Below are 22961 nucleotides of genomic sequence, written 5' to 3'. Positions count from 1 at the left end.
CGGGGACAGTGCGGGCTCGGTGCAGCCACATCTGCTTTTTGCTGCTCCCCCGGCCCAGCCTTCGGCAGGCTTCAGGTTACAGCTTCCCAGGGCTCTCTTAAAGTGCTCTGCTCCCATTTCCCGTTGCTGCCACCCTCCCGCTGAACGGCGCCAGCTTTTTAACCCTGCCTTCCAAAACGAGCGGTGACAAGGGCGGTCCAGCGGGTAAAGCCCGGCTCGGAGAGGCAAAATGCTCTGAGCAAGTCGTCTATCCCCGCAGTTTTCCCGTGTGTCACATGAGGGAATTTATTCTGCCTCAGAGGTATGGTTAATGCAGCCGTCTTTAATGGATTTATGGATTTGTGTCCAAGATTTAATGGAGAGACTCATAAAGTGGAAGCAGAACTCCGTCGCGCTCTAAAGCGGTTAAGGGGAAGACATTCAGAAGTGGCCCTACCCAGGGATAGTTACTAGTTAACAAGTTATTACCGTAACTGGCTCAAAGTTTTTGGCCGAAGAGACTAAAAAGCCGAGGACTCTTGGTAAAAAAGATGAATTAACAGAATGTTGTAGGAGCTTACAGAACGATAAATGATCTGGAGAAGGGGGCACAGGCGGGTGCATTATTTTTTGCAATAGGAGACTCTAGGGGAGCAGCCATCAACACACATTTAAATCAAGAGTGTATTTTTTCTAAGTATTAAATTGTAAAACTAATTGTAACTAGATATTGCAGAAGATGGAAGATAAATAGATTTGGGGGGGGAAAAACCATACCCAAACCCAATTAGTGGAAGACAGGTCCCTTGACGGCTAACAAGGGTCAGATGTAACGTCAGATGTAACGTCAGACTCGGCAGCTGGGCGATACAACCAGAGAACAGTTGTTTTTCCTTGTACTTAGCCATTTTTGGCTCTTTTTTCCCCCCAGTCATTTGTTACTGGATACCGGGAGAGCCAGGATACTGGGCTAACTGGACACATAGCTAGCTGATCCAGGGCAGCTGTTTGTCTACTTGGAAATGCTGAAAGTAAATTGTAGCCGATCATGTCAGCGGCCCCAGCCTAGGCTTGCACTGGGACATCTCCTTTTTGGGCCACCAGCCTCGCCGCCAGCAAGTAACAAGGAGTTACTCATGCAGGCTGGCACTGAGGTCTTACAGTGCCTCAGCAAGAGGAAAGGATGGTTTGAGAGAAGCATTAGCTGCTGGTTTTGCAAGCTGGAAAAGCAAATCAAGTAGCCTGCCCTTGGATTAGAGGTGACCTTTTCTAACAAGAGTCACAGCTTTCAGCTTGCTTCTCGGCTTGCTCTGTGAGAAACCATCTGCAGCGAGGTGTTTGTACTTGTTCGTCTCCAACATCAGCCCAAGAATGGGGGTGTTGGCTGTGGAGATGTCTTCTGGTGTTTTTTCATCTCTTTTTGATACCTTATTTGTGGTATTAAAATGCCCTTTATGGAAGGACCACCAGAGGAGTTTTTACATCTCATCTGTACCTTCAAATGAAAGCCCATCTGTTTAAATACAGGGTTGGTTTTAAACCATTTAAATCAGAGTGGCAGTTGTATAGAGAGTTATTATAGACCAAAGCAGGCTTTATTCCTGTATCCTTTATTATTTTTTAATATATTTATTAAGGGTATCCCTGAAACGGTGCATTATACACATTAACGAGATGCAAGGGCAGTTTTGTTAAATCAATGTTACTGTTGTTCAGGTTTGGGTTCAAGACAGAAGACAATACGCTGTCCGAACAGTGTTCACCCCCGCTATGGAACTACTGATCATGGTCATGTGAATTTGCTCTAGTAAGGAAAGAATACATCTAACATTCAAGATCTTGAGACTTATTTGATATTCCCAGGCAGTGATGCAGATGAGCTATAGAGCAGACACCCCGTGAGAGTCACGTCTTTTCAGAATAGAGCTCAGTCAAAATGAAAGCTTAGCAATGCAAAGTGGAAATTCCTGAGCAGAGACATTAATATTGCTTCGCGTTTTACAAACTGCCTCTTCTGGAGAGTTGGTGGAGTGAAAAAAAAAAAGAGTCTTAAGGTTGGTGTAACTGATAATTTGTTGAGCACAGTCATGGAGGGCTGCTGTGCTGTCAAATACGATGAAATTAATAGTTTGACAAGAATAGCTTGGAGGAGGAGGGATGGCAGAAAGATGGAAAATAGGAAATAAGAATCAAGCTGTTCAGGAAACTGAGAATGAGGGGAAAAAACTTCATAGAAGAGGGGGAGCTGGAGGGCAGAGGCATGAACCGCAAGACTTGCACTTCACATTTTGCACAGGCTGCAGTGCAACGGGGGCGGAGGGGGGTTAGCGCTGAGGTTGCAGGAGCCAAAGCAAGACTTACCTAAGGCATGGGATGGTATTTCTGAATGTTAGAAATGAATCTGTATAAATAAATGAGCTAAAATGTTCCCTGTGGACTAGAGGTATGCCCTCATACTTGGGCTGAATTCTTGTGGGTTTACTTGTTAAAATTATATGGCCCCGTAATTACACCCTCTTTTTGAAGGGTATGTGTCGTTGCATTGGTTAGAGGGGTAGACATTATCTTTAGCCGTTCTTCCCCTTTTAGACTCCAAGAAATGTGTAATTGCAGGGTTGAGCCAGGACTTTTTATTCCCCAAAGTCTCCTGCATCCCCAAAATTCATGGTTAGTGAGTCAGTCCTTCTCTTATTCCAGCAGATGGTGCAGACTATTCAGGGACGGAGGCTCCCAGAAGCATTCTGCTCCTTCCTTTGAGGGAAGGCAGACTTCCCGAGTAAGGAAAACACTGCCAGAAGGATGGCCCTTGTGCTCTGCAATTGCTATTTCGCAAAACCCAGAGTACCATCCTTTCTACCCAGAAGCTGAGGAATTTTGGAAGCAGAATCTACTATGGACAGCAATTGTTTTGTACAGAAATAGCTGCAGCATGGCAGGCTACGGTGAGTTAGACTAATATTTTTACGTGGTAGGATGGCTTGGTTGGGCAGAGGGTTCCCAAGGTTCTTTTGCGGTAGCTTATTTCAGATGTGCACTGATACCTCAGAACAAGGACCCGGGGAGCTGTGCCCATCTCAGACAAAAATGAAGCTGCAACAGGTCATTGCCTTTTGCCACAACCAGGCAAAAGCAGTGACATTCAGCTACAGGCATCAAAATCTGTCCCTCCTTCCCCTGGAAGCTGTCCCAACCATGCACAGCATTGTGCTGTGGAGCCAGGAGTATCCCAGAAGAACAAATCACAGATAGCAGATGCCAGATCAGCACCTTTGAACCTCCTAGTAGATACCAGTAGTGGTCAGGTTTTGCCAGAGAGAAAGGTTAAGGACTGTCACATCCCTGCTTATCACTGCATGGCTGCTCACAGGCAAAATACCCTCCTGTCCCTATGCTGCAGAGCTTGTGCCTGAATTCAAGGAATTCTGCCTGTTCCACAAAGCCAGCTCTGACCCGGTGGGCATTCCCTGCACACTCCGCAGGTGAGATGCCCAAAGCATCTTGGATTTAGTCCTTGGCCAGACTTTCCAGATTAGCCATTTCACCTCACAGCCCCTGTTGTCCTCTGTAATGAAGTGTAGCAAAAAGCAGACCCTTTGCAAGAGCCCCTCCTATCTTTCCATCTGTCACACCCAGATTTTTTCTTCCCAATCTTTGCAATTATTCAAGTTGCGTGCCTTTTTCCTTTCTCTGTTGGGTCTTTCAATGCAATGCCTTAAGCAAATATATTCTGCTTTACTCTTTATTATTCTGCCAACATAAAAATTACTAAAAAACACTTTATAAAATATGTCTTGAAAAATCTAGTGTTACCCAAGAACCTAGAGTTTTCCAGGAAAAAGGCTGGAGGATCCAAAGAGGTTTCCCGCTTGCAGACCTTTCCACATCAGATCCCAATAGCCAAGAAGTGGGAAAAGGGAATATTTGAAAAGAGCCTGTGCCTGGAACTGGCTGTGACGCATCCTAGAGAAGACAACTGGTTAATAGTCCAGTTGATCTAGAGGTCATTTTCTAGGTGGGTACAGACGGATTTCAGAGGAACACTTTGAGGGAGACATGTTCACAGGAACTGCGGAAGGAAGAGACATATTAATATCTCTGGCTGTTGTCCAAGCTGCCAGATGCTAATGATGATTCCAGGCTATGGAGGACTCTAGTAAGAGCTTAATAAAGACTCTAATAAGAGCCGGGGGATGAGGAAGTCTCCCTTCCAGGACTGAGAGCCCTGGAAGGGAAATCCAGGCAGAGCAAGCTTTTCAGGTTCAACAGAGGGGAACCCCAGCCTGGAGAAGCTCGCCAAGGCTGGGAATGGGCTATCCCAGGACTGGTCTCTAGGGATCTGTAAAGGAAAACAGCAAGGGGTTGCCTCCTGTGGCCTCAGAGGGAGGTCTCCAAGGACAGGCGGCCTCTCTTAGCTGGTCCAAAGGGTCAGGCAGCAGTTCCAGAACGCTTAGGCCCTGCTCCTCTCTTATTTGGGCATGGGATTCTCATTGACATCTGTTGTTGCTTCACGTGAGTTCCATGGCTCTTCTATCTGGGGAGCGGCATTGGGGTTAGGGTTCTGGACACTGCCTATAAAAAGCGGGATGCCTGTTTCATCTTCGAAGACAATGAAGACAAAGGGACGGTCAAGGCTGAAGGCAGAGGCCGAGCGTGAAATTGCAACGCTGGTAGCAGCGGATGCTTCCACCCCATCTTCTTTAAGTTCCAGGGTAGACTGATGCTGTACACTGGATACCAACAGAGGCTCATCTGCGATCTTCTGGAGATCTGGGCTTGTGAACAGCTCTTGGAGGCCTACAGAGAAATGAGATTAAGTTAACCTTTCACAGTTGGTGCCACCAGCTCTGATTTTTCTCAGAGCTGTCCAAAAAAATCAATTCCCTAATCTGTCGCTACATGTGTTGTGCACCATGAAGGACTGGAGAACTGGCAGGCCACAGAAACAAAAGCTGCAGTCCAGCCAAGCTCCCCAGTCGCTCTGTGTATGAAGAGCTGAGGGTGCCAAAACCAGAACAGTTTTCAGAAGCTTTGTCCACCTCTTTTAGAATAGTAGCGTAAGAACTTAAAGCCTTCCTTAAAAAGCAGCAGCAAGTCTGAAGGCTCTTTCTTGCTAGGCTGGAAACGCTCTTGCAGAGATAATTTTTTTTAAGCAATTCTGCAAAACAAAGTGAACTCTCTTAAATTTATTCTCATCTGGAATGTGCATGGTGTTTAGTTTCAGTAAGCTCTCGGTTCCAGGTTTGGTGACCTGCATTCTCTCTTTTGGCAATTTCTATCTCCTGGACGCTATGTTAAATGGCAAAGTAAGAGATAAAGGTTGACGCATGGGAGGAAGTTGGTTTTGGCTACAAATAGGGGAATAGGAAGAACTCGTAAAGATTGTGAAGAACTGTGAATGCTGCCTTCTCTATAGTATCATCTTGTTGGAGCAAAACATTTGGTGCTAGGCAAGCAAAGAGTAAGGAGGAGGAGAGGAATAAGAAAGAGTTTGGATGTTATCTGGAGCAAGCTGTGAGGCACAGCTTTAGAAACAAGGATGGCAGTTTTTAGTGTCAGCGAACAGATGCCATATAGATTGATCCGCTTCACTTATTCTCTGCAAATCCTGTTAGAGGCCTTACCCATTTGACTGAGAACCTTGTTGAGTTCCAGCTGGTAGTCCAATTTTATTTTGGGGACCTTCACTATGGTGGGTACCTCTTTGGGGAAAAGCCTGCACAGCTGTTGATAAGGGAAGTTCTCCAGCACTTGAGTGGTATTCCAGGTATACTGGTTTGGTACAATGACCACAAAACTTGTGTTACCTTTAAAGGGAAACCTGGCCACCTGGAAAATAAAACCAACCAGAAGAATTTATGGAAGAGGAAGGAAAGTCCAGAAAATTATGCTTTTAATGTAGTCTTTTTCTAATGGGTCTACAGAGCCAGTCTAGCTATTGGATGCAGACAGTCTGGTGAGAAGTGAGGTATCCGATTTCTTCAGAGGAGAAAGTTTGTTGGAATGACGGCATTAGATTTTAGTATTTAGCCACTGACTGGTAAAGATTGAATGCATGGCAGAGTGGAAGCCCACATGCACAAACATTGTACCCCCTCTGGCAGTAGCTCTATTCTGAAGGGCTTCAACTGTACATTGTCTGGGGGAATTCCTTTCCATATTTCCTCATTTATCTTCAAACTCAGGGCTTTAAAACTCCATTAATTCCCACTTAAGGGGAATAGCTGTTTGTGTTTTTTCCTAGAGATTGAGAGTGAAGACTCAACATTCTTGCTAGAAGCAAGGACAAAGGGTGCTTGTTAAATTTTTGTGTGCTATGCCTGTGAAAAGACATTTGCTTTTTGGAGAGAATACTTGCAGTCAGTAAAATACCATAGCAAGAGGAAATTCCAGTCAAAACTTGTAGTGCTCCTAATGGAGCCCTACCTGAATGTCCTGGGACTCCAGTGCAAACCAGCTCAGGGAGTACTTCTGGGCTTTCATCATCTCAACTGGGACCACGAACTTATTGTCAAGGTGGAACACATCTGGCCCAGTGAAGCTAGCATCAAACTTATTCCTCCAAAACCCTATCGAAATAAAAGTTTAGAAATCAACAAAGTTAAATTTGGGTAGGAAAACAGAAACTGCCTAGCTGACACTCCTCCTATCACAAGTTCTCCAGCAAGGCAGATAGTGACCAGGCAAGAAGAAATACAGCGAGAAGTCGGCACCAAGGCTGGAAGAGCCCTAGCAGCAGGAAGCTCTTATCTTCCAGAGGGGGACTATGGAATAACAAAAAGAATGAGGATTAATCCTCATGCCTCAGCGTGGGAGATTCCTGAAGGCTATGAAGATAAAGTAATGGATGTTTGTGCTTTGAAAAATGAAGTGTTGCCTTTGTGCTGCATAGAGTGAAACAGTGCTCCAAGACCAAGCTCAAACATTTGCGGATTTACACTGGAAGTGTTTGGTCTGTGTTTCGATGCACAGCCCTCAGGGAATTAAAAGAGGAAAATGTGCCTGACCACTGTGCTGTAGTCAGAAAGAAATCCACGGAAGCTGCCTCCGAGCTCTGTGGTTGATGTGTAATGAGTTGCACATAAGCTGGTTCAGATCAGCAGTGATGTGCCACTGTCTGGGATCCTGAACCAGGGGGCAAAAATACTGCAGGTTCCACCTGCTGCATTCTGGGCTCTGCTGTCAAGTAACATTTTTAGCACATGTGAAGCTGTTGGGAATCATTACTGTAAAGAAATCTAAGCAAGAGGAACAGCAGATGTACAAGAAAAGAACAAGCAGATTGACTAGCAGGAAGCAACGAACGGCAATGCCATTCAGCTACAGTGCTTGCAGAAAACGAGTAGATTTTGAACTATTTCTCTTGAAAAGTAAGGCCTGTGGAGCTCACCGTGGAAATGGATTGCGTTGAGCAAGAGCATCACCGTGTTTTCAGGGAGCTGCTGTAGGAAGGTGGGTATTTGCCCATTAGTTGCTTCCTTTACCCACTTGTTTATGGCTACAAGGTCATCCTCACCAATCCCGGAAAGGGTCATGGGCTTTGCTCCATAGAATTTCTCTGAATCCTCCAGGAACTGCTCTTTCACCTCAAATCCTAGCAGAGGGGAAGAATTCTACATGAAGTCATCAGACATGGAAAAAAAAATTTGCTCAGTGGCTCAGCCAGTGGCATGACACTCCCCAGGAGGAGTGCTTAGGGAAACAGAGACGTCTCCCAGTATGGCAGCGTGCTTCCATCACTCTCTGTCGCTGAGAGTTTTATTCTCCACCAGTACAGACCCCCCTGCCCATACCAGCTCTCACCTTTCTGCAGGTACAGACGGGACGCAAGGCTGAGGGTGGATTCTGCCAGCCTTCTGCGAAGGGTGCCCAGCTTGTGGTGGAGACAGGGCACTGACTCCAGATGCATCACCTCCAGCAGATGCTTCTCTGTCTGATTTGCTGCTCCTAAAAAGTAAAGTTAAATTCCTGTTACATCATGCCCACGTAGTGGAAAACAGGAACGCGACTCTAGCTGCCTCCTGATAGAAACATACTGTGCCTTTACAAAAGAGGCTGGAGAAACCTGAGAGTAGGAGACTCAGCAGGGCCACGGAGGGCGGCTTCAATTGTAACCACACTTAATTAAAGCTGCAGGAGTAAGATTAAGTGGAAGGTGCTGTATTTGATCTTTGTATTTTGCACATTGGTTCCTAGTGCCTCCAGGAGGGGGTAAGGGAAGGGCAGGAAAATGGTGCTTCTGTAACTAAGAAGTTACCCAGTGCCAGGTGAGACAGGGCGAGGGCGATGCTGAGGGGTGACAGGATCACGTTGGGTCTGTTGGACTCCAGCTGGACCTCTTTCAGGAGTTCGATGCTGAATCTCATCAAGCCGTCTGCTAGCTTCTGGCTCTTCTTCGAAGTCATCTCACAGCTTTTATCGTCTTCAGCCTCTCCTTCCTCTTCAGAAGAGGCAGTTTCCCCGTATGGTTGCTGACCATGACAGCCCACAGCCTCAGCTATGGCTTCATCTTCTGGTTTCCAGTCATTCCTCGTCCCTGGCAATGTGGTGGCAAAAGGTAACATGGGTCCATCGATCTCCTGGAAGTTGTCATGGGTAAAGTCTGCCAGCTCTGCGTTCGGCAGGGTTGGGGTGGCTCCCAATGCAGCAGACTGTACAGCTCCAGCACTTTTAATGTCCTGGGGAGAAATGAGAAGGATAGCATTGGGAAAGCAGGAGCATGGTGCAACCTTCCCTCATCGGTTTTACTGCAACATCTAAATGGGTTGAGAAAACTCTCCAGCTTCTCTATGCTGGTGGTGTATTTGCTTCAGTTTGCCTTTTAGCCTTGAGGTTAAAAGCACCTCAATGAGTACGGAAGACAAGGTTTTGTATCCTGGGAAAATGGACTGAGTGAGGGTCTTGCAGTGGTTCCTCCTCCATGTGCTCCCAGGGCCTGCTTTGAGGACGAGAACCACCACCTGCTCAGCACATGGCCTGTGCCTTCACCAATTATAGAACCATCAGCCTTAACCTTGATTTCACCACCTCCTCTCACATATTTCGGGACTGCCAATCTGCCTCATGCATCGGTCAGCACCCTCTACTGCTGTCAGAGCCTTGATCCATTTAGGCTCAAATCCTCCTCCAAGCATCTGTCTCTTCTTGACTTCTCTGTTCTATTCCATCCATTTTCTCTCCAAATTCCTCATTTTCCAGTTTTCTAAGCTTCAGCCTATAACACTGCTGCTACTGTCCTCACATTTACATGGTCTCAAACACATGCTTTTTTGCTCAGATCCTTCTGTTCCCACCGGCATCCGGATGACATTCCGCTACTGCAGGAGTGCCGCGCTGTCAGAGCCAGGCTTGATGGGTAGCATCAGCTACGAGTCTTTCTCCCCGTCACTCTTATAGCTTGTTGTTTTCCTCGTCTTTCCTTATCAATCACAAATTAAATAATCCACCTGCCAGTCCCTGCACACACCAGCTACTGATGTTTACTCCGTACACTGCCCAGTTATTTAGGCTGGAGCTGCCAGCACAAAGGGTTGGCAGCAGCAGTGAGTGAGGCGGAGGGAAACCTGCACAAAGATGGACTTTCTTCTTGCACTGCCTGGACTCATCCTATCATCTCAGGACAAACTGGAAAACCATTGCAAAAGCCACAGCATAACTTCAATCCCCTTGGGTGCAACCAGTCATTGCTTACCTTCAGCTCCCCATCTTTGTCTAAGAAGAGACGCTTTTGCTCAATGGCGTGTACCGAAGAAAACTGTAGGGGGAAAAAAACCCCAAACAACAAAGAAACCAAGTCAGGTCCCAGATAATTTCCTCTGAATTCCTGCAGGTTGTCTTCTCTGCTCCCACTCCTAACACATTCCCATGGGGCCAGGTCAGAGACCGGCACCAGCCCAGGTGCTGGTACCAGTCCTCACAGGGCTACAGCATGAGCAGGGCTTTAGGATGCAGCCCCAGAGGTGGTGGGGTGCACCGAGGGGCGGTGGCAGGGAGCGGGAGCTGGGAGAGAGTGCGAACACTGGGACTGTTTAGAAAGGGACCAGGCCAGAGGGACACAGAAGAAAGTATCCTCCAGAGAGCGAGCAGTGCGGTTTTGCAATCTCAGATCTGACGGGGATCCAGAATTAAAATGGAAGGGAAAACAACCTCCTGTTAACCCCTGAAGGTCATGGTCACTAAATACACTTAAATGCAAGTTTCCAAAGATTTTCTACAGAAATCCACTTGAATAATGAGAATATCCACAGCTATTTTAGCTGGGAAAAATTAGAATCCTTGCTGCACTGGGGCATAGGCTAACAGAGAAGCAGTGTCCTCCACCAATCTGCCTTCCAGGGCTTCCCACGCAGGCAGTATTTGCCCCATGGTCTGGAGCAGGGGAGCCACCTCGCCCCCCTTGCCCTTTGCTGGCTGGGGAGAGGGCTGTGCTCCCACCATCACTGGAGCGAAGCGACTTACCCTTAGGTGGCTGTGCAGAGCAGATAGGCAGAAGAGCGACAGGCCCCAGAGGAACACCATATTTCTGGAAGAGAAGGACCAGCCGAGAGAGGTTATTTCCAGCTGCCTGGCAGCAGCAAGCTGAGCCTATTCAGGTCTACTGGGAGAAAATTATCAACCTGGCCAAACAGGTTGGCGCAGGAGCTTACAGAAAGCAATAGGGAGATGAACAATGCTGCGAAGAAATAACACAGGACTCCTGGGTCCAACACCAAGGCAGCGAAATCGGAGAGGAACAGGGACCCACATGGGAGCAGAGCTGTAACCACAGCCAGGCGCCTCCAGCTCGGGTCCTACGTTTCTGACCCCCGTGGCCCTCATTTCTCTGAATTGCAAGCGGTGTTTCCCTAATCAGTCCTGCACACGCGGTGCCTCTGGTAGAAGGCAAGAGCCTCTGCTCAGCAAACCACCGAGGTACGGGCGCAGCATCCTCAGCTGTGCCCCGGGCTCCTGGGAGAAGGGATACTAACCTGCCTCAGAGGGCTGCGGGCACTCAGTGAGTGCTGTCTGGGAGGGACTTTGCAGGTAGAAAAATGCAATACCGGAGCAGTTTCTCAGCAATATGTCCTGGAATAGAGAGTCCTCCCCTTCCTAGCACTCGCCTTCCCCCTTTGCTGGCAAACCCAGCCTCTCCCACCCCCGCACTCCCATTCCTGTATGGGACAGCGGGAACAAGGCTTCCAGGGCCATGGATGAAACCCCACCCATTCCCGGGCCACCGATTCACCCAGCCGCTTTTCCCTTTCAAACAGAAATAACATTATCTTCTTCATAATATAAAGCCCCCGTGCCAAAGCCCAGCCATCGACACAGCTGCTATACGCTTCATTCCCGGGGCTGCTTTCCATGCTCTGAGCAGTCCTTGCTTTGCCTGAAACTGCTGGGCTGTGAACCCCAGCTGCCAAGTGGAAGAAACAAAACTTGGGGCCATTTCTTTCCCCTTCCTCCCTCACCCCAAATCCTGCAGCCACATATAACCCTGAATACCCCTTCCCTTCCCAGTGGTGCCCGTCCTTTAACCCTCTGCCAAATTCACCCCCGCCTTTCCCAGAGAACACTATCGCTTATCGGAGGAGCCCCCATTTATGGTCAAATCCTCATTTATTTGCCCCTTACCTGAGGTGGTTCATGTCCACGTTGGAGCTGGCACCTGCTTTAGCCCAGCCGATAGCTCTGTGTGGGGCAAACGCAGCCTCTTGCCCAGCCCACCCCTCCTACCCACCAGCAGCGACCTTCGGCACCAGCCCCTATTTGAAAATTTGGCAGGCAAATATTGACATACAGCATCCGATTAAACATTTGTTTGGGGGATAAGGGTGAACTTGTGGTGCTTTTGGAGATGGGGAGACACTTAGGGCTGCTGCACCTTCAAGACAACGTTAACACTGAGTTTACCAGCTCCAAAACTCCCAGCAGCAGAAGTAACGTGCAAAGTCAGTTGTCCCCAGTAGTAGCTCTGCTTTCTATATGCTCCCTGCCCTGGGAGCATGCTCTTTTATTAATAACCTTTAATGAAAACGTAGGGTTTGGGTTTTATTGCCACAGGGCTCCTTCTGGGTTTGGAATTTTCTTTGCAGATACCCCCAGATATTTACTCCCTGTGTCCCAGCTGCTTCTGCTGCAGCAAGCGCAAGGCACCGGTTTTAACAGACGGCCAGCACCCAAGGCCCCGTGGCCGCGTACCCAAGCAGGAGGCAGCGATGCTCAGGCTGGGCTGAGCCAGGAGCAGCCGGTACCTCCCCCGGGGCACGGCACGCACCAGAGCCTTGCCAGGGGAGTTGGCCCCGCTGCCGGGCTCCACGGCACACAGGCACCGCTGTGGCACGGAGGAAGATCTTGGGAACGGGCAAAGCTCCAGCAGTCCTGTCCTGTGAGGTTTTGTGCCATACACAGAAGCGATGGGGATCCTTCCCAGCTTCGTCCATGTCCTCAGTGGGAGAGGAGTCACTAAGGAGCAGTGGGGAACGCTAATGGGATCGCAGCACTTGCATCCCTCCATTCCTTGCAGCAGCTCATGGTTCCCAAACTCACCCCAGACACTGGGAAGGAATGGAAAGGGGACATGGCCTGAGCTTTGCCACCAGAAGCTACTTTGGGATGTGCCACTGCAACATGGGGAGCTGCTTTCCCTTGGAAACCAGATCCAAGTCCCTGTGCAGCAGAGTCCTGTCTTATATCCAGGGGATCTTGACAGCATCCCTACTCCAGCTCACCCAGGAACACAAGAGGTGCCCAAATGCAGAGCTTTAGCTTTGGCTGCCAGAGCTGGAGAGCTGCAGCCAGCACACCCAGCCCCAAACCACACCGCACCCGGGCCCCTCCGCCACAGAGCCTCCCCACACACCCATCTCTGCATCTCTTTCAAAGAGTTTATTAGAAGTAAATATTTACATCTATTGCAAATGGTTAATAGGCAACACGGGACTGAGAGCTCCCCTTGGGTAGAGAAAGAGACAGCAAGGGCCAACTGCTCACCTCCCCCCCTCCCTGGGAGCAGAGGGCAGCCTTCCCAACCGCAGGTGGCTCAGATGAACTGGCAGCTGGATGAAAGCCCTTTCCCCTCTCAGGGCAACCCACAACAGGCTCCTCCTCTGCCCAGGATAAAAGCTTCCCGCTCCCCTGATAACTGGCTGTCTAGGCTGAAGGATGGATGGGAAAAGGGCTGCAACAGAAGTGAGGCAACTGCTCCTACGCCTGGGTCAAAGAGCGCTCTCCTCGCCTTTGGGGTGGGAACAGACAGTGCTGTCCCAAAGGGAAGGTCAGGAGGAGACCATGGCGGATCACGCCTCCTGGCTCTCACCCTACGAGGGCAGGAGGGGACAAAACTGAGCACCTTTTTGCTGTCCTGTCTTCCCCAGGAGCCTGACCAGCACAAAGGAGAGGATTAGGAGGGGGATTTCTTGAGAAACACTGCCAGTGCGTGGCACACGGGGCATTCCTCACCCCTCAGATACCCACAGGATGCAGTGAGGCTGGGGCAGGAACCAACAATACTCCATCCCTACCCTACTGCTCCAGAAGCCAAAATCCTCATGGAAGCATTCAGTTCTGGCCTCCCTAGAGGGGCATGTTCCCATCCCAAACTGTCCATCTGCAGCAGCCCATTCCTAAATGAACTGGTGGAACAGATGGGGTTTGTGCCTTGGCTGACTTCCATTCCAGTCTTTGCCCTGGAGCCAGTAAGGCAGCAGAAGTGCTCTACTTAACCTCTCCTCCTCCCATACAGGCTCTAACTCAGCCAGCAGAATCTAAAGTCGGTAGAGTACATCCTCTGAGCTTTGAACACAGACCAGAGGAGGAGGAGATGCCCGGCACCACGCAGCTCCAAAGGCGGCAGTTCCCAGGCCCAGCCTATGCTACCCCAGTAAGACTGTTCAGTGGTTCTGGAGTGGAAGTGAAGGGTAAGTGCAGATGGCAGTAGCTATACTGTTGTGTTCCTGTCAAGGGGCACCTCTTACCCCTTAACTGAAGGAGAGAGGATACCTGTGGTCCATATTACTCTGGAGGGCGGCTCACAGTTCCCTGGGGATCAGGCACACATGGTATGGAAAGCTCCAGGCCTCTCTGCAGGGGTGACAGTGACCTACAACGCTCAGTATTTCTCCCAGCAGCAGTGGAGGTTTCTCAGGTATGGCTTTTTTTTCTTTTTAAAGATACAGAAAGAGGTTAGAGATGCTTTACCAAGTGCTCACTAACCAGTACAGCTCCCCCCTGCATCGTCTGTTCGGAAACATCTAACTCTGCCTCCTCCGTAAGCAACGCTGCCGGCTTTCAGCACTACCACCAGCGCTATGGGACAGCCACCAACTCCTGGGACGGGAGTCGCTATGCCAGCAGGCGTATGACGCCGTTGTCCGAGCCCAGCAGGAGATGGCATTTCGTGGGCAGCACTGCCAGGCTGGTCAGCGTACCCCGAAAATTCTCCGAGCTCAGCTTGGTTGTGCTGATGGGCAGGGCTGAAGACTCCAGCATGGAGTAGACGCCAATCTTGTTGGCCACAGTGCCGGTGACAACTTCATTGCCATAGAGGTCAAATGCATGGATGGGTTCAGATGCAGATTTGTAGTGGTGCAAAGGTTTCTGCTCCAGTTCCTTCCAGACAGTCAGGGAATGATCCGAAGAGGAGCTGATTAGCACATTGCCCTCTGCAGCCTGCAGGAGAGGAAAGGCCAGTGAACCAACACTGCTGCAGTAAAATCTCCCATCTCATCCCGCAAATGAGATTAGTAAGTAGCTGCCAATAATCCAACAGTCACAGCACAATCCCTTGGGACAGTCCCAGCCATTTCCAAGCAACTGATGGCACTGAGCAGTATTAAGAAGGCACCCAGGTGGATGCTGCAAGAAGCTACAGAACTCTCCGGTAGTTGGCAACCTCCTCTAATGCTATCAAAGCGTCCAAGAGACGGGCTGTGTCTCTCCTCAACAACATCCTGGTATTCAACGGAACTAATTTATCATCTGTTACTACTGCAGTGGGTAAAGAGAGAATCATGCAGTCTTACTCTCCATCAAACCACCTGCCAAATTATTTTCCTTCTCAGGAAAAGGAATTGGGAGGCTCTCCCACAGTAGAAAACACTGCTGAGAGTACGGGAAGCCTTGAGCTGCTTAATAGCAGAGCCAGTGAGAGGGTAAACAACCCTCACTGCTGAACTTTGCTTAACCTGCATTTGGGTCGAGGACACTGAAGCCCCAACGCTGCTCCCTGAGGGTGGGTAAATATGGACAAGAGTTACTCATTAGAGCAGCGCTCTCCCAGGGGGGATGAGAGCCCTGCGGAGAAAGCAACACGTTCGCTTCTTCACGAGAGATGCATTTCCTCCCTGCCCCTGCTGCAGACCTGCTCAGACACCTGGGAGGGCTGATCTCTGTTTAACACAGGTGGGACCAAGAACAGCCACCCACAGTACGAGCCATGGGGCAGGAGAGCTTGAGCAGTCTCTTAGGGACACAGCAAGGGACGGAGGATGGAGCAGACAAGCCCTGCCAAGCAGTGCATGCCAGAAGGATGCTCCACAAAACCTCAGAGGATCGATGGACGCCCACAACGCAGCCCCCCACCCTGATCCCAGCTGAACCTCTCACCTTGATTTGCAGGATGTCTCCCTCATGGGCAGGCCACCCCCGCATAATGAGTCCTGTCCTGGTGTCCAGCAGCACAATGAAACCAGAAGAGAAGCCAGCCATGACGCTGCGCCCACTAGGACTGACAGCCAAGCAGCGGATGAGCCCGGCGCTCACCCCACTGGCCAGGCGAAACTCGTGCTGCAAGACAGAGAGTCCAGCTACTGGGGAGGTGAAGATCTAGGAGATCCAGCATTTAGAGGACAAGGCCCAGCTGGCTTTCATAGAGGCGTCGCAGCTGGCTTTGGGCCAGCCATGGTCCCATCACTGAGGACACAGAGGGAGGAGGGTGGCTCACAGAGCACTCCCTACCTGTAGTCCTGGCTTCCTGTGATCGATGAAACGCAGCACAGAGTCTGCGCTGGCCACGGAGATGCTGTGATAGGGAGGCGGCATGGTGTTTACAGCTGTGATGGGGACTTTGCTGTCTAATTCATCAAAAGTCCGGAGAAGCTTGCCTGTGAAAACACAACGGAGAAGTTACAGCAGTCGATGTAGGGAGAAGGTACACAGTAGATCTCCAGTTCTGCACTTTTTTAACAGGAGCCATCAAAACTCAGTATGGCCCCCCTGTTCGCTCCAGCCAGCCCTCACCCTTTTCCCTTCTTACCTGTGAACTGGTCCCAGATGTGTACGGTCCCATCACAGCTCACCACGTGCTGCGATGCCTCCAGCTGGCTCACGTAGAAAACAGACTTCTTGTGCTCGGCGTATGTGAAGCGCGGTGGCACCTCACTGGTGCCGTCCCCATAGTTGTACAAGGGCCAAAGGCGGACGGTTTTGTCCTTGCTGCCACTAAGAAAGAAGTCCTCGCTGCTGAGTGGTGCCACGCACTTGATGGCCCCCGAATGCCCTGAGAAACTCTGCAGCTTGATCTGGTGGAAGTGGAAGCGGGGGTCATGTTGGCTCACCCCAATCTCGTACTGCCAGTAGGCCAGCCAGTTCCCACAGAGCATGTGGGTGCTGCGAGGAAGGTCATGCTTCAGGGCATTCTCCTCGCTGGATGAGCTGGGAATAAAGCCATCAGTGCCAGCACTGAGGCGAAGCAAGCCAAGACCCTCGCGCTGTGTGTCCACAGGGACCTGGATGCGGTTCCCTACCAGCACACTCCCAAAGGTACCAGAGTGACTGTCCTCGTCATGGCTAGAGAAGGGCTCGGTCCCTCGCGTATCGTGGTCTGAGCCCAGCGCACTCGGTGTTTGTTCCAGGCTAACCACCTGCAGGCTCTTGGGGTTCACGTTCTCCAGGTAGAGGCTGGCCAGCTTCTCAACCAGCGAGTGGTTGGGCACAACCGTCCGGATAATGTCACCTGAAGAGAGAGAACATGGCTTCAAGGGAAGGAATTTCCCCGTCTTTGCCCCCCACCATCAATGACAGAACAAGGGTCAGCACAGGGCGGTGAACACAATGTCCCCCACAAGCCAGCCACATGCTGCTCCCAGCCAAAGCAGCCCTGAAGCCTGGTGGGCTCCTGACCCAATAAGCAGACAAAGCCACAGTGTAGAAGCTGTGGGTTTCCCCCAGCAGCCCTACACCCTCTGATTTCTCCTGAGTTCAGGTCCAGCATGTGTGTGCAGAGCACGGAGCTCTCTGACAAATACCAGGAGATGGTGGCCAAGCCGTACCTAGCAAGCAAGAGAAGGGGATGTAGGTGATGTAGGCCATCTCAGGGTTAAACACCTTCTGTAACTCCATCAGCACGGCCGGATCCAGGGCCACCAGCTTCCCATCTAAGAGGGGCACCTCCATCACCGGCACCTCACAGCTGCTCAGTGACTCCACCGTCAACCCCTGGACAAGAAAGAACAGGAAGATACCCAAGGTCAGATGCTCTCACCACATGATTAATTACACAAACACAGCCTGGGACGGACACTGCCGACACCAGTACTGGTGTACGCAGGTATGCCCACCGCATCCCTGTGGCTGGGTACTGGGGCATGGTGGGAGGACCTCTCCCACATCACTGACCTGGTCTTGCAGCTCCTGCAGCAGTGAGAATGCCCCAAAGAAGTTTCTCACTGTGTCGCTCAAATGCTGCTGCACCATCTCCTGCCCAATCCTCAGGCAGATCAAGGCAATTAAGCTGATTGTCTTAACACACAGGACAATACGGGCCTGGGCACCACTGGGGAAACTGAAGAGGCCATCCATTACCAGCCTGCCCTCCACGTATCCCTTTTCCCCTCCCCTGCTCCATGCTTCCTGCCTTGTCTGTGTTACCAGAAGGTCTTGAGCAGCAAAAGCTCTGCATGCATGCTGTGTACCAGTGCAAGGAGGTACACATCAGGGCAGGAGCAGCCCCCCACAACCCTAGGAGCATTAGGGCCCTCACAGAACCATTTTCAAACCCCTGATTTTGAGTTGTGCTGACCCTAGCTGACGGCACAGCAGACTGCAGCGCTTACCCAACAACCGGTGAAGTGAGGAAGCCCAGCACCGGGAGCAGCACCTCCTGGCTGATCTTGGGGAGAATGTCCATGAGTGTGGTGTCTGAGAGACACACCACGATCTTCTGAGTCAGCGTCACAGCAGCCAGGAGCCCTGCCTCCTTCCGACTGTTCAGCCGGCCACCAGCAGACCCGCTGCTGGGCGCAACCTGCAAAAGGAGTCCTTCAGTGCCAGGGCCACCATCTCTCCACCAGGACACATAAAGGATAATCCCAGGATCACCTGAGCTCAGCCCAGCACAGCAGCACTGGTCACAGCTCCTGGGAGAGGAACCTGAGCACTGAGTCTCAACAGCAGCTCATGTCTTGCATTCAAGGGATGAGCGTGAAAACTGATGGGACAGCTCTCAGCACAAGAGATGAGCCTGGAGAGAATGCAGTGCGACACCCCCAAGCTCACACACGTCCCCTGGAGGGCATCTCCCTGCAGGATGCTCCCACGGCTGGGAAACTCGGTGGGGAGACTGGCGACCCCAGACTGGCCCACCGCACCACCAGCCTGGATGCCGCAGAGCATCATTTGCCAGCTCAGGAGGAGGGGAAACCTATTAGATACACACAACTTAAAGCAAGAATCAGTGTCTTCATCCCATGCTATGTTGAGCCTGGATGCACAGACTGCAGAGGAACAGCCCTTGCATGAAATATCCAAGCACAAATTACGGCAAACCTGCTGCTGACTTCGAGAAATCCAGCTGTTAATAACTTCATTAAGCAGAAGAGTGCATCCTTTTTTGCTGACAACATACCGATGCTGGTTACAGCAACGCCAAAGAGTTAACAGCAGCAGCACTAAAAGATTTCTTTCTAGATTGTCCTATTTCCTAACTCCTAGACAAATCAAACACCCAAGAAAAGAGAGCCAATAACAAAACCCACAAGCAATTCCCAGTTTCCGCTATATTTCTTGTACACCTGCCATCTTCCAGCTCATCACAGAGGCTCTTCCTCTCACAAAACATCCACTCTGCCAAATCCTGCAAGAAGGATTGGCTTTATCCTATTGGTGACCCGCAAGTTTCATCGTTTTAATACCAGGTTGCCAAATCCTGTTCACAGGGGTATTAATCCCCCTGGTGCCCCCAGGCAATAAGTTTAGTAAAGCAAAGCAGAACAGCTGGAGCTATGATTGCAACTGGGTGGAGAGTGATTTTGCTGAAAAATGGGATTTTTTCCCCTGAAAAATCTCCCCTCCAACACTGGAAAAACTGACAATGCCTTTTTGTTTTCTTTAAATGAACAGCTGTGGCCTCTTTTCCTCTACGTTTAAATTATCAAAAAGCTATTGAAGTTTTCCATTTAAACAAGAATCCATAACCAAAGTGTTTATAACCACTAGAAGGGGAGCAATATGAAAAATAAGCCTGTTTAAAACATTCAAAAACATTTTTTGATGAAAAATTGGTTTGTTTTTCAACCAGCTGCATTACACACGTTTTCTTCTTGCTATTCATCTACGAATTTCAAGCTGAAAAGTTTGTAAGTGTTGCCAGTATTTTTTATACAGCTGAAAAAACTACTTTCGCCTCTCCCCAGCTCATCCCCTATCTACCCGTACAGACTTCTAAAAACGCTGGCTCCAGCAATCCCACAGCAGCCCAAGCTGCTCCACCTGCCTGTTATCACAACCCCACCCTTGTGCCAGCTCCCTTTCGGCACGCTCACCCAGCAAAGCAAAGCAAAACGTTTTCTCTGGCTTCACATGTGCCAGCGGAGGGTCTGACAGGGAAAGCCCCCGGCTGAAATGGGGAAGGAGGGGCCGTGGCAGCCTGATGCAGATCCACAGCGGCCAAGGCTTGCTAAAGAGCAAAGCCCACGTACGCAGCCGTGTGCTTTGCTGGAAGCAGACCGGAGCTTATGGCTGGGGGTGAAAGTGCCTCTGCTGGCTGCATCAGCACAGCCCTTCTCGGCCAACACGGCAAGAGCTGCTCAGCCCACGCTGGCCCAGACGAAGCTCAGCTGAGCACAGGTCTCTATGCAGGAGGCTCCTGGCGAGGCCGGACTGTTTTCTGTGCATCCTCCTTTTGTGCCTGCAGACAGCTCTCCCCCCAACACGTGCAAAAAGAGGAGAGAAGGCAATACTAACCAGGTAGCTGATGTAGGGCAGGTACTGGTAGGTGAGGACAGGCTCTCCGTACAGGTACGCCACATGCACAAGACAGGCCAGCACTGGCTTGGACACCTGATCTCCCAGCACCGGCCGTTTTTGGTAGATATTTCCTGTACTCAGGGGACTGTTCTCATCATTGCTTGGTACAAACTGCTGCCTGGTGGGGCCTGCCCAGAGACAACATCATGAGCTGAAGCAGCAGGCTACACCCAAGCCACAAGGCACCCAGCAGACTGTTTTGGGGCACAGCCCACCCCGGGACCCTGGGGTCCGAGGAGCAGACATTACCAACGTAGCAGGACGTGAGCAGACGGAGCAAGTTCCTGGCGATGAAGCGGGACGTGACGGTAGGGCCCAGCTTGGCTGAGAGCCACCTCACCATCTTACAGGCTGTGTCTGCAAAACAAAAACAGTTGCAAGGACAGAGCCCGGCACAGCACAGATTAGCTATCACCCAACTGCTGCCCAGACCCTGCCGGCCCTGCAGGCAGCTCCCTGGGTCTCAGATCCAGTGGAGACCTGTGCTTTTACACTGGTTTCATTGCTGTCCCCAAGCTGGGACCATAGACACCCCCAAATCTGGGCTCACTTCTTCCCAGACTCTGCCCTTCTCCCACTCACTGCTTTCCTGAACGTTTGCCACGCTCGGCAGAAAGGCTCAACGCCAGCAGGGTCTTACCCAGGAGTATTGTCTGCTCTTTGTCATCGGAGTGATCCGGCAGCTCCTCTCCCTCTCCATCCTCTGGCTCGCTGCTGTCATCAGCCAGGGTGACATCCACAGAGGCACCAGCATCCACGGCCACCGTCAGCTCTGCATCAACCGCAGTGTCATCATGCTCCTCTTCATCATGCTCCTCTTCCTCCTCCTCAGAGTCCTCGCTCTGTTTCAGGTCCTGGCTGCTGTCCATTGACTTCAAGCTGCTCTTGTCCTTCTGGGAATCCCCGTCCGCAGGTCGGTCCTCTCCCAGGGACACCTCGCTGGCGCTGCTCTTGTCACTCAGCCGCCCAAGGCTGAGTGATTCCTGCTCCTGAGGCTGCAATGACTCCCCAACGTAGAGACCACTCTGGAAGTCCTCGCTCTCGGGCAGGTAGGCTTGGTCATGGAAGCTGACACCAGAGGTGTAGTCAAGGAGGTCGAGCGCAGCGGAGCTGTGCTCCACGTCCATTTTGATCTCCTCCCCAAACACACATGACACCGGGCTTTCCCCTCCACTTTCATCATCTTCAGCCGCACCGAGGAGGGATTTGCTCTCCTCCCGCGAGCTCTCGAAGCCAACGAGAATCTGCAGGATATGCGGCAGCAGGTTCAGGAGAAAGGACTGCAGCCCCAGGCGCACTATCAGCTGGGCGACAAAGCAGTCTGTGTAGAGGTAAAACCTGCCATGGCGGTAGCAGGGGGTCTCATATGCTCCGATCAATGGCTTGAGCAAGTATTTATTGGCATTCTTTGGTCCTAAGGATTTAGCTATAGGTTCAAAGAGATACCACGCTGCATAGACAGCAGTGTTCTCCTCGGACATCAGAGATAATATGAAGGGCAGAAGAATCTCCAAGCCTTCGGGAGTGATTTCAGAAAGGATCCCGTCTAGCTGTTGCCACAGCTGGAATACAAGTTCCCGGCCCTGACCTTCATCCTCTATCTTCTTTGCCTGATAGGTGAAAATGAATTTGTGCAGGGCTGGGAAGTATGTGGGGAAGGGTACAATAGAGCTGAAGGGACTGAGGAGCTGCGTGGGGCACGGTGGGGGGAGGCCCTGGGAGATGGGTTTGTATTCAAACAACTGCACTGCGCCCTTGCCCAGCCTGGTCTTCAGAAGCTTCTCCACTGGCACGCTCAGCTGCAGCAGGACTTGCAGCACATGCTGGAGCGGGGCCGGGATCTCCTTGGGATGGTAGCGACACAGATTACGCACCATCAGGAACCGCTCCAACAGGGATGCGTCAGACTTTGAAGGACGAATCCTTGGTGCAAATATAATCTCAGCTACCAGAATGCCCAAAGCTTGCATGTCCCTCTGGAAGAGGTCTGAGAGACCCAGGGGTGGCTCTTCCCATGGCTGCTCCATTAGTTGCATCTCACTGCTTAAGCCTTTAACCAAGAAATTGTCCAATTTCTCCAGTTCTTCCAGGGCCTGGAGTGGATTGAAGCCTTCAGGAAGCGTGATCTTCACATCAACCTGATCCACAGCACCTGGCTTGCTCCGACGGAGAGGTCGGACACCTGAGGTTTTGCCTTCAGTTGCATAAGCAGGAAGGGTGGAGGGCTGTGCTGAAGGCACAGTGGCACAGGGCTGATCAGCAGCTCTACTAGTAGCAGGAATCGAATCCAGGGCTTCTGTGCCTTGCTCTAACTCATCCTCACCAGTGATGGGTTTCTCCCCAGACCAGGTGGTTTCACTAGGTGTAGCCTCCAGGACCAGCCCATTAACCACATCTGTCACCTGGCCTTGGATATCCTCCAAAAACACAGTCTCCCTGATGTTCTGGAGAAGAGGCCGGGCAATGGCTGGAGCTTCAGCAGGTGTGTAGGCAGGTCCCACCATGCGCCTGGGATGCGGCTGGTCGAAGAGCTGCACGACTCCGTAAGTCGTCAGATGCGTGTGGTTGTCTACTAGATGGAGGCAGACGTTCTTCTCCTTGACAGCATCCTTCCCCAGCAGCTTGTACCCAAAAGTGAGATCAATCCAGTGGTGGAGGTCCTGAGAAACTTCCCGACTCTCAAGCAGCATGCGGTGGACTTCGATGAACTCCTCATAGGAGCTACACCAAGGTGGCACATCCAGGTCGGGCATGTCCGGATG

At 51.0% G+C, this 22961-nt stretch overlaps 2 protein-coding genes across 4 annotated transcripts in view; both read right to left on the bottom strand.

Annotated features, from left to right (window-relative positions):
• Nucleotides 1–19: 19 nt before the first annotated feature.
• On the bottom strand, nt 20–12222 carry SERPINF2 (serpin family F member 2). 2 transcript variants are annotated; one of them, XM_035900669.1, is made up of 9 exons: nt 11590–12222; nt 10435–10498; nt 9668–9730; nt 8234–8654; nt 7780–7923; nt 7367–7570; nt 6403–6545; nt 5601–5805; nt 20–4773 (listed from the first exon to the last, which is right to left on the bottom strand). In XM_035900669.1, the coding sequence occupies exons 1-9, from the start codon at nt 11601–11603 to the stop codon at nt 4445–4447; spliced, it is 1587 nt and encodes a 528-aa protein (XP_035756562.1). In that variant the 5' UTR covers nt 11604–12222; the 3' UTR covers nt 20–4444. The 2 variants fall into 2 exon arrangements, with proteins under 2 accessions (XP_035756562.1, XP_009643451.1); XM_009645156.2 differs by lacking the exon at nt 11590–12222 and adding an exon at nt 10623–10907.
• Nucleotides 12223–12969: 747 nt separating this feature from the next.
• The window catches only part of WDR81 (WD repeat domain 81), an 11991-nt gene continuing 1999 nt past the window's right edge, over nt 12970–22961 (bottom strand). The window contains exons 2-11 of one of the 2 annotated variants that reach the window (XM_035900667.1): nt 20840–22961; nt 20449–20556; nt 20137–20327; nt 18009–18199; nt 17572–17737; nt 17226–17391; nt 16211–16909; nt 15913–16058; nt 15562–15741; nt 12970–14625 (exon numbers count right to left, since the gene is read on the bottom strand). The exon at nt 20840–22961 is cut by the window's right edge and continues 16 nt beyond it. In XM_035900667.1, coding sequence (XP_035756560.1) covers nt 14299–14625; nt 15562–15741; nt 15913–16058; nt 16211–16909; nt 17226–17391; nt 17572–17737; nt 18009–18199; nt 20137–20327; nt 20449–20556; nt 20840–22961 — 4296 coding nt within the window. In that variant the 3' untranslated portion in view covers nt 12970–14298. The remainder of the gene's footprint in view (nt 14626–15561; nt 15742–15912; nt 16059–16210; nt 16910–17225; nt 17392–17571; nt 17738–18008; nt 18200–20136; nt 20328–20448; nt 20557–20839) is intronic. The other variant, XM_035900666.1, reaches the window with a different exon arrangement.

This window comes from Egretta garzetta, unplaced genomic scaffold (assembly GCF_000687185.1).
Source record: "Egretta garzetta isolate BGI_Z169 unplaced genomic scaffold, ASM68718v1 scaffold108, whole genome shotgun sequence".
NCBI classification, from domain to species: domain Eukaryota; kingdom Metazoa; phylum Chordata; class Aves; order Pelecaniformes; family Ardeidae; genus Egretta; species Egretta garzetta.
This window is presented reverse-complemented; position numbering and strand designations above follow the sequence as displayed.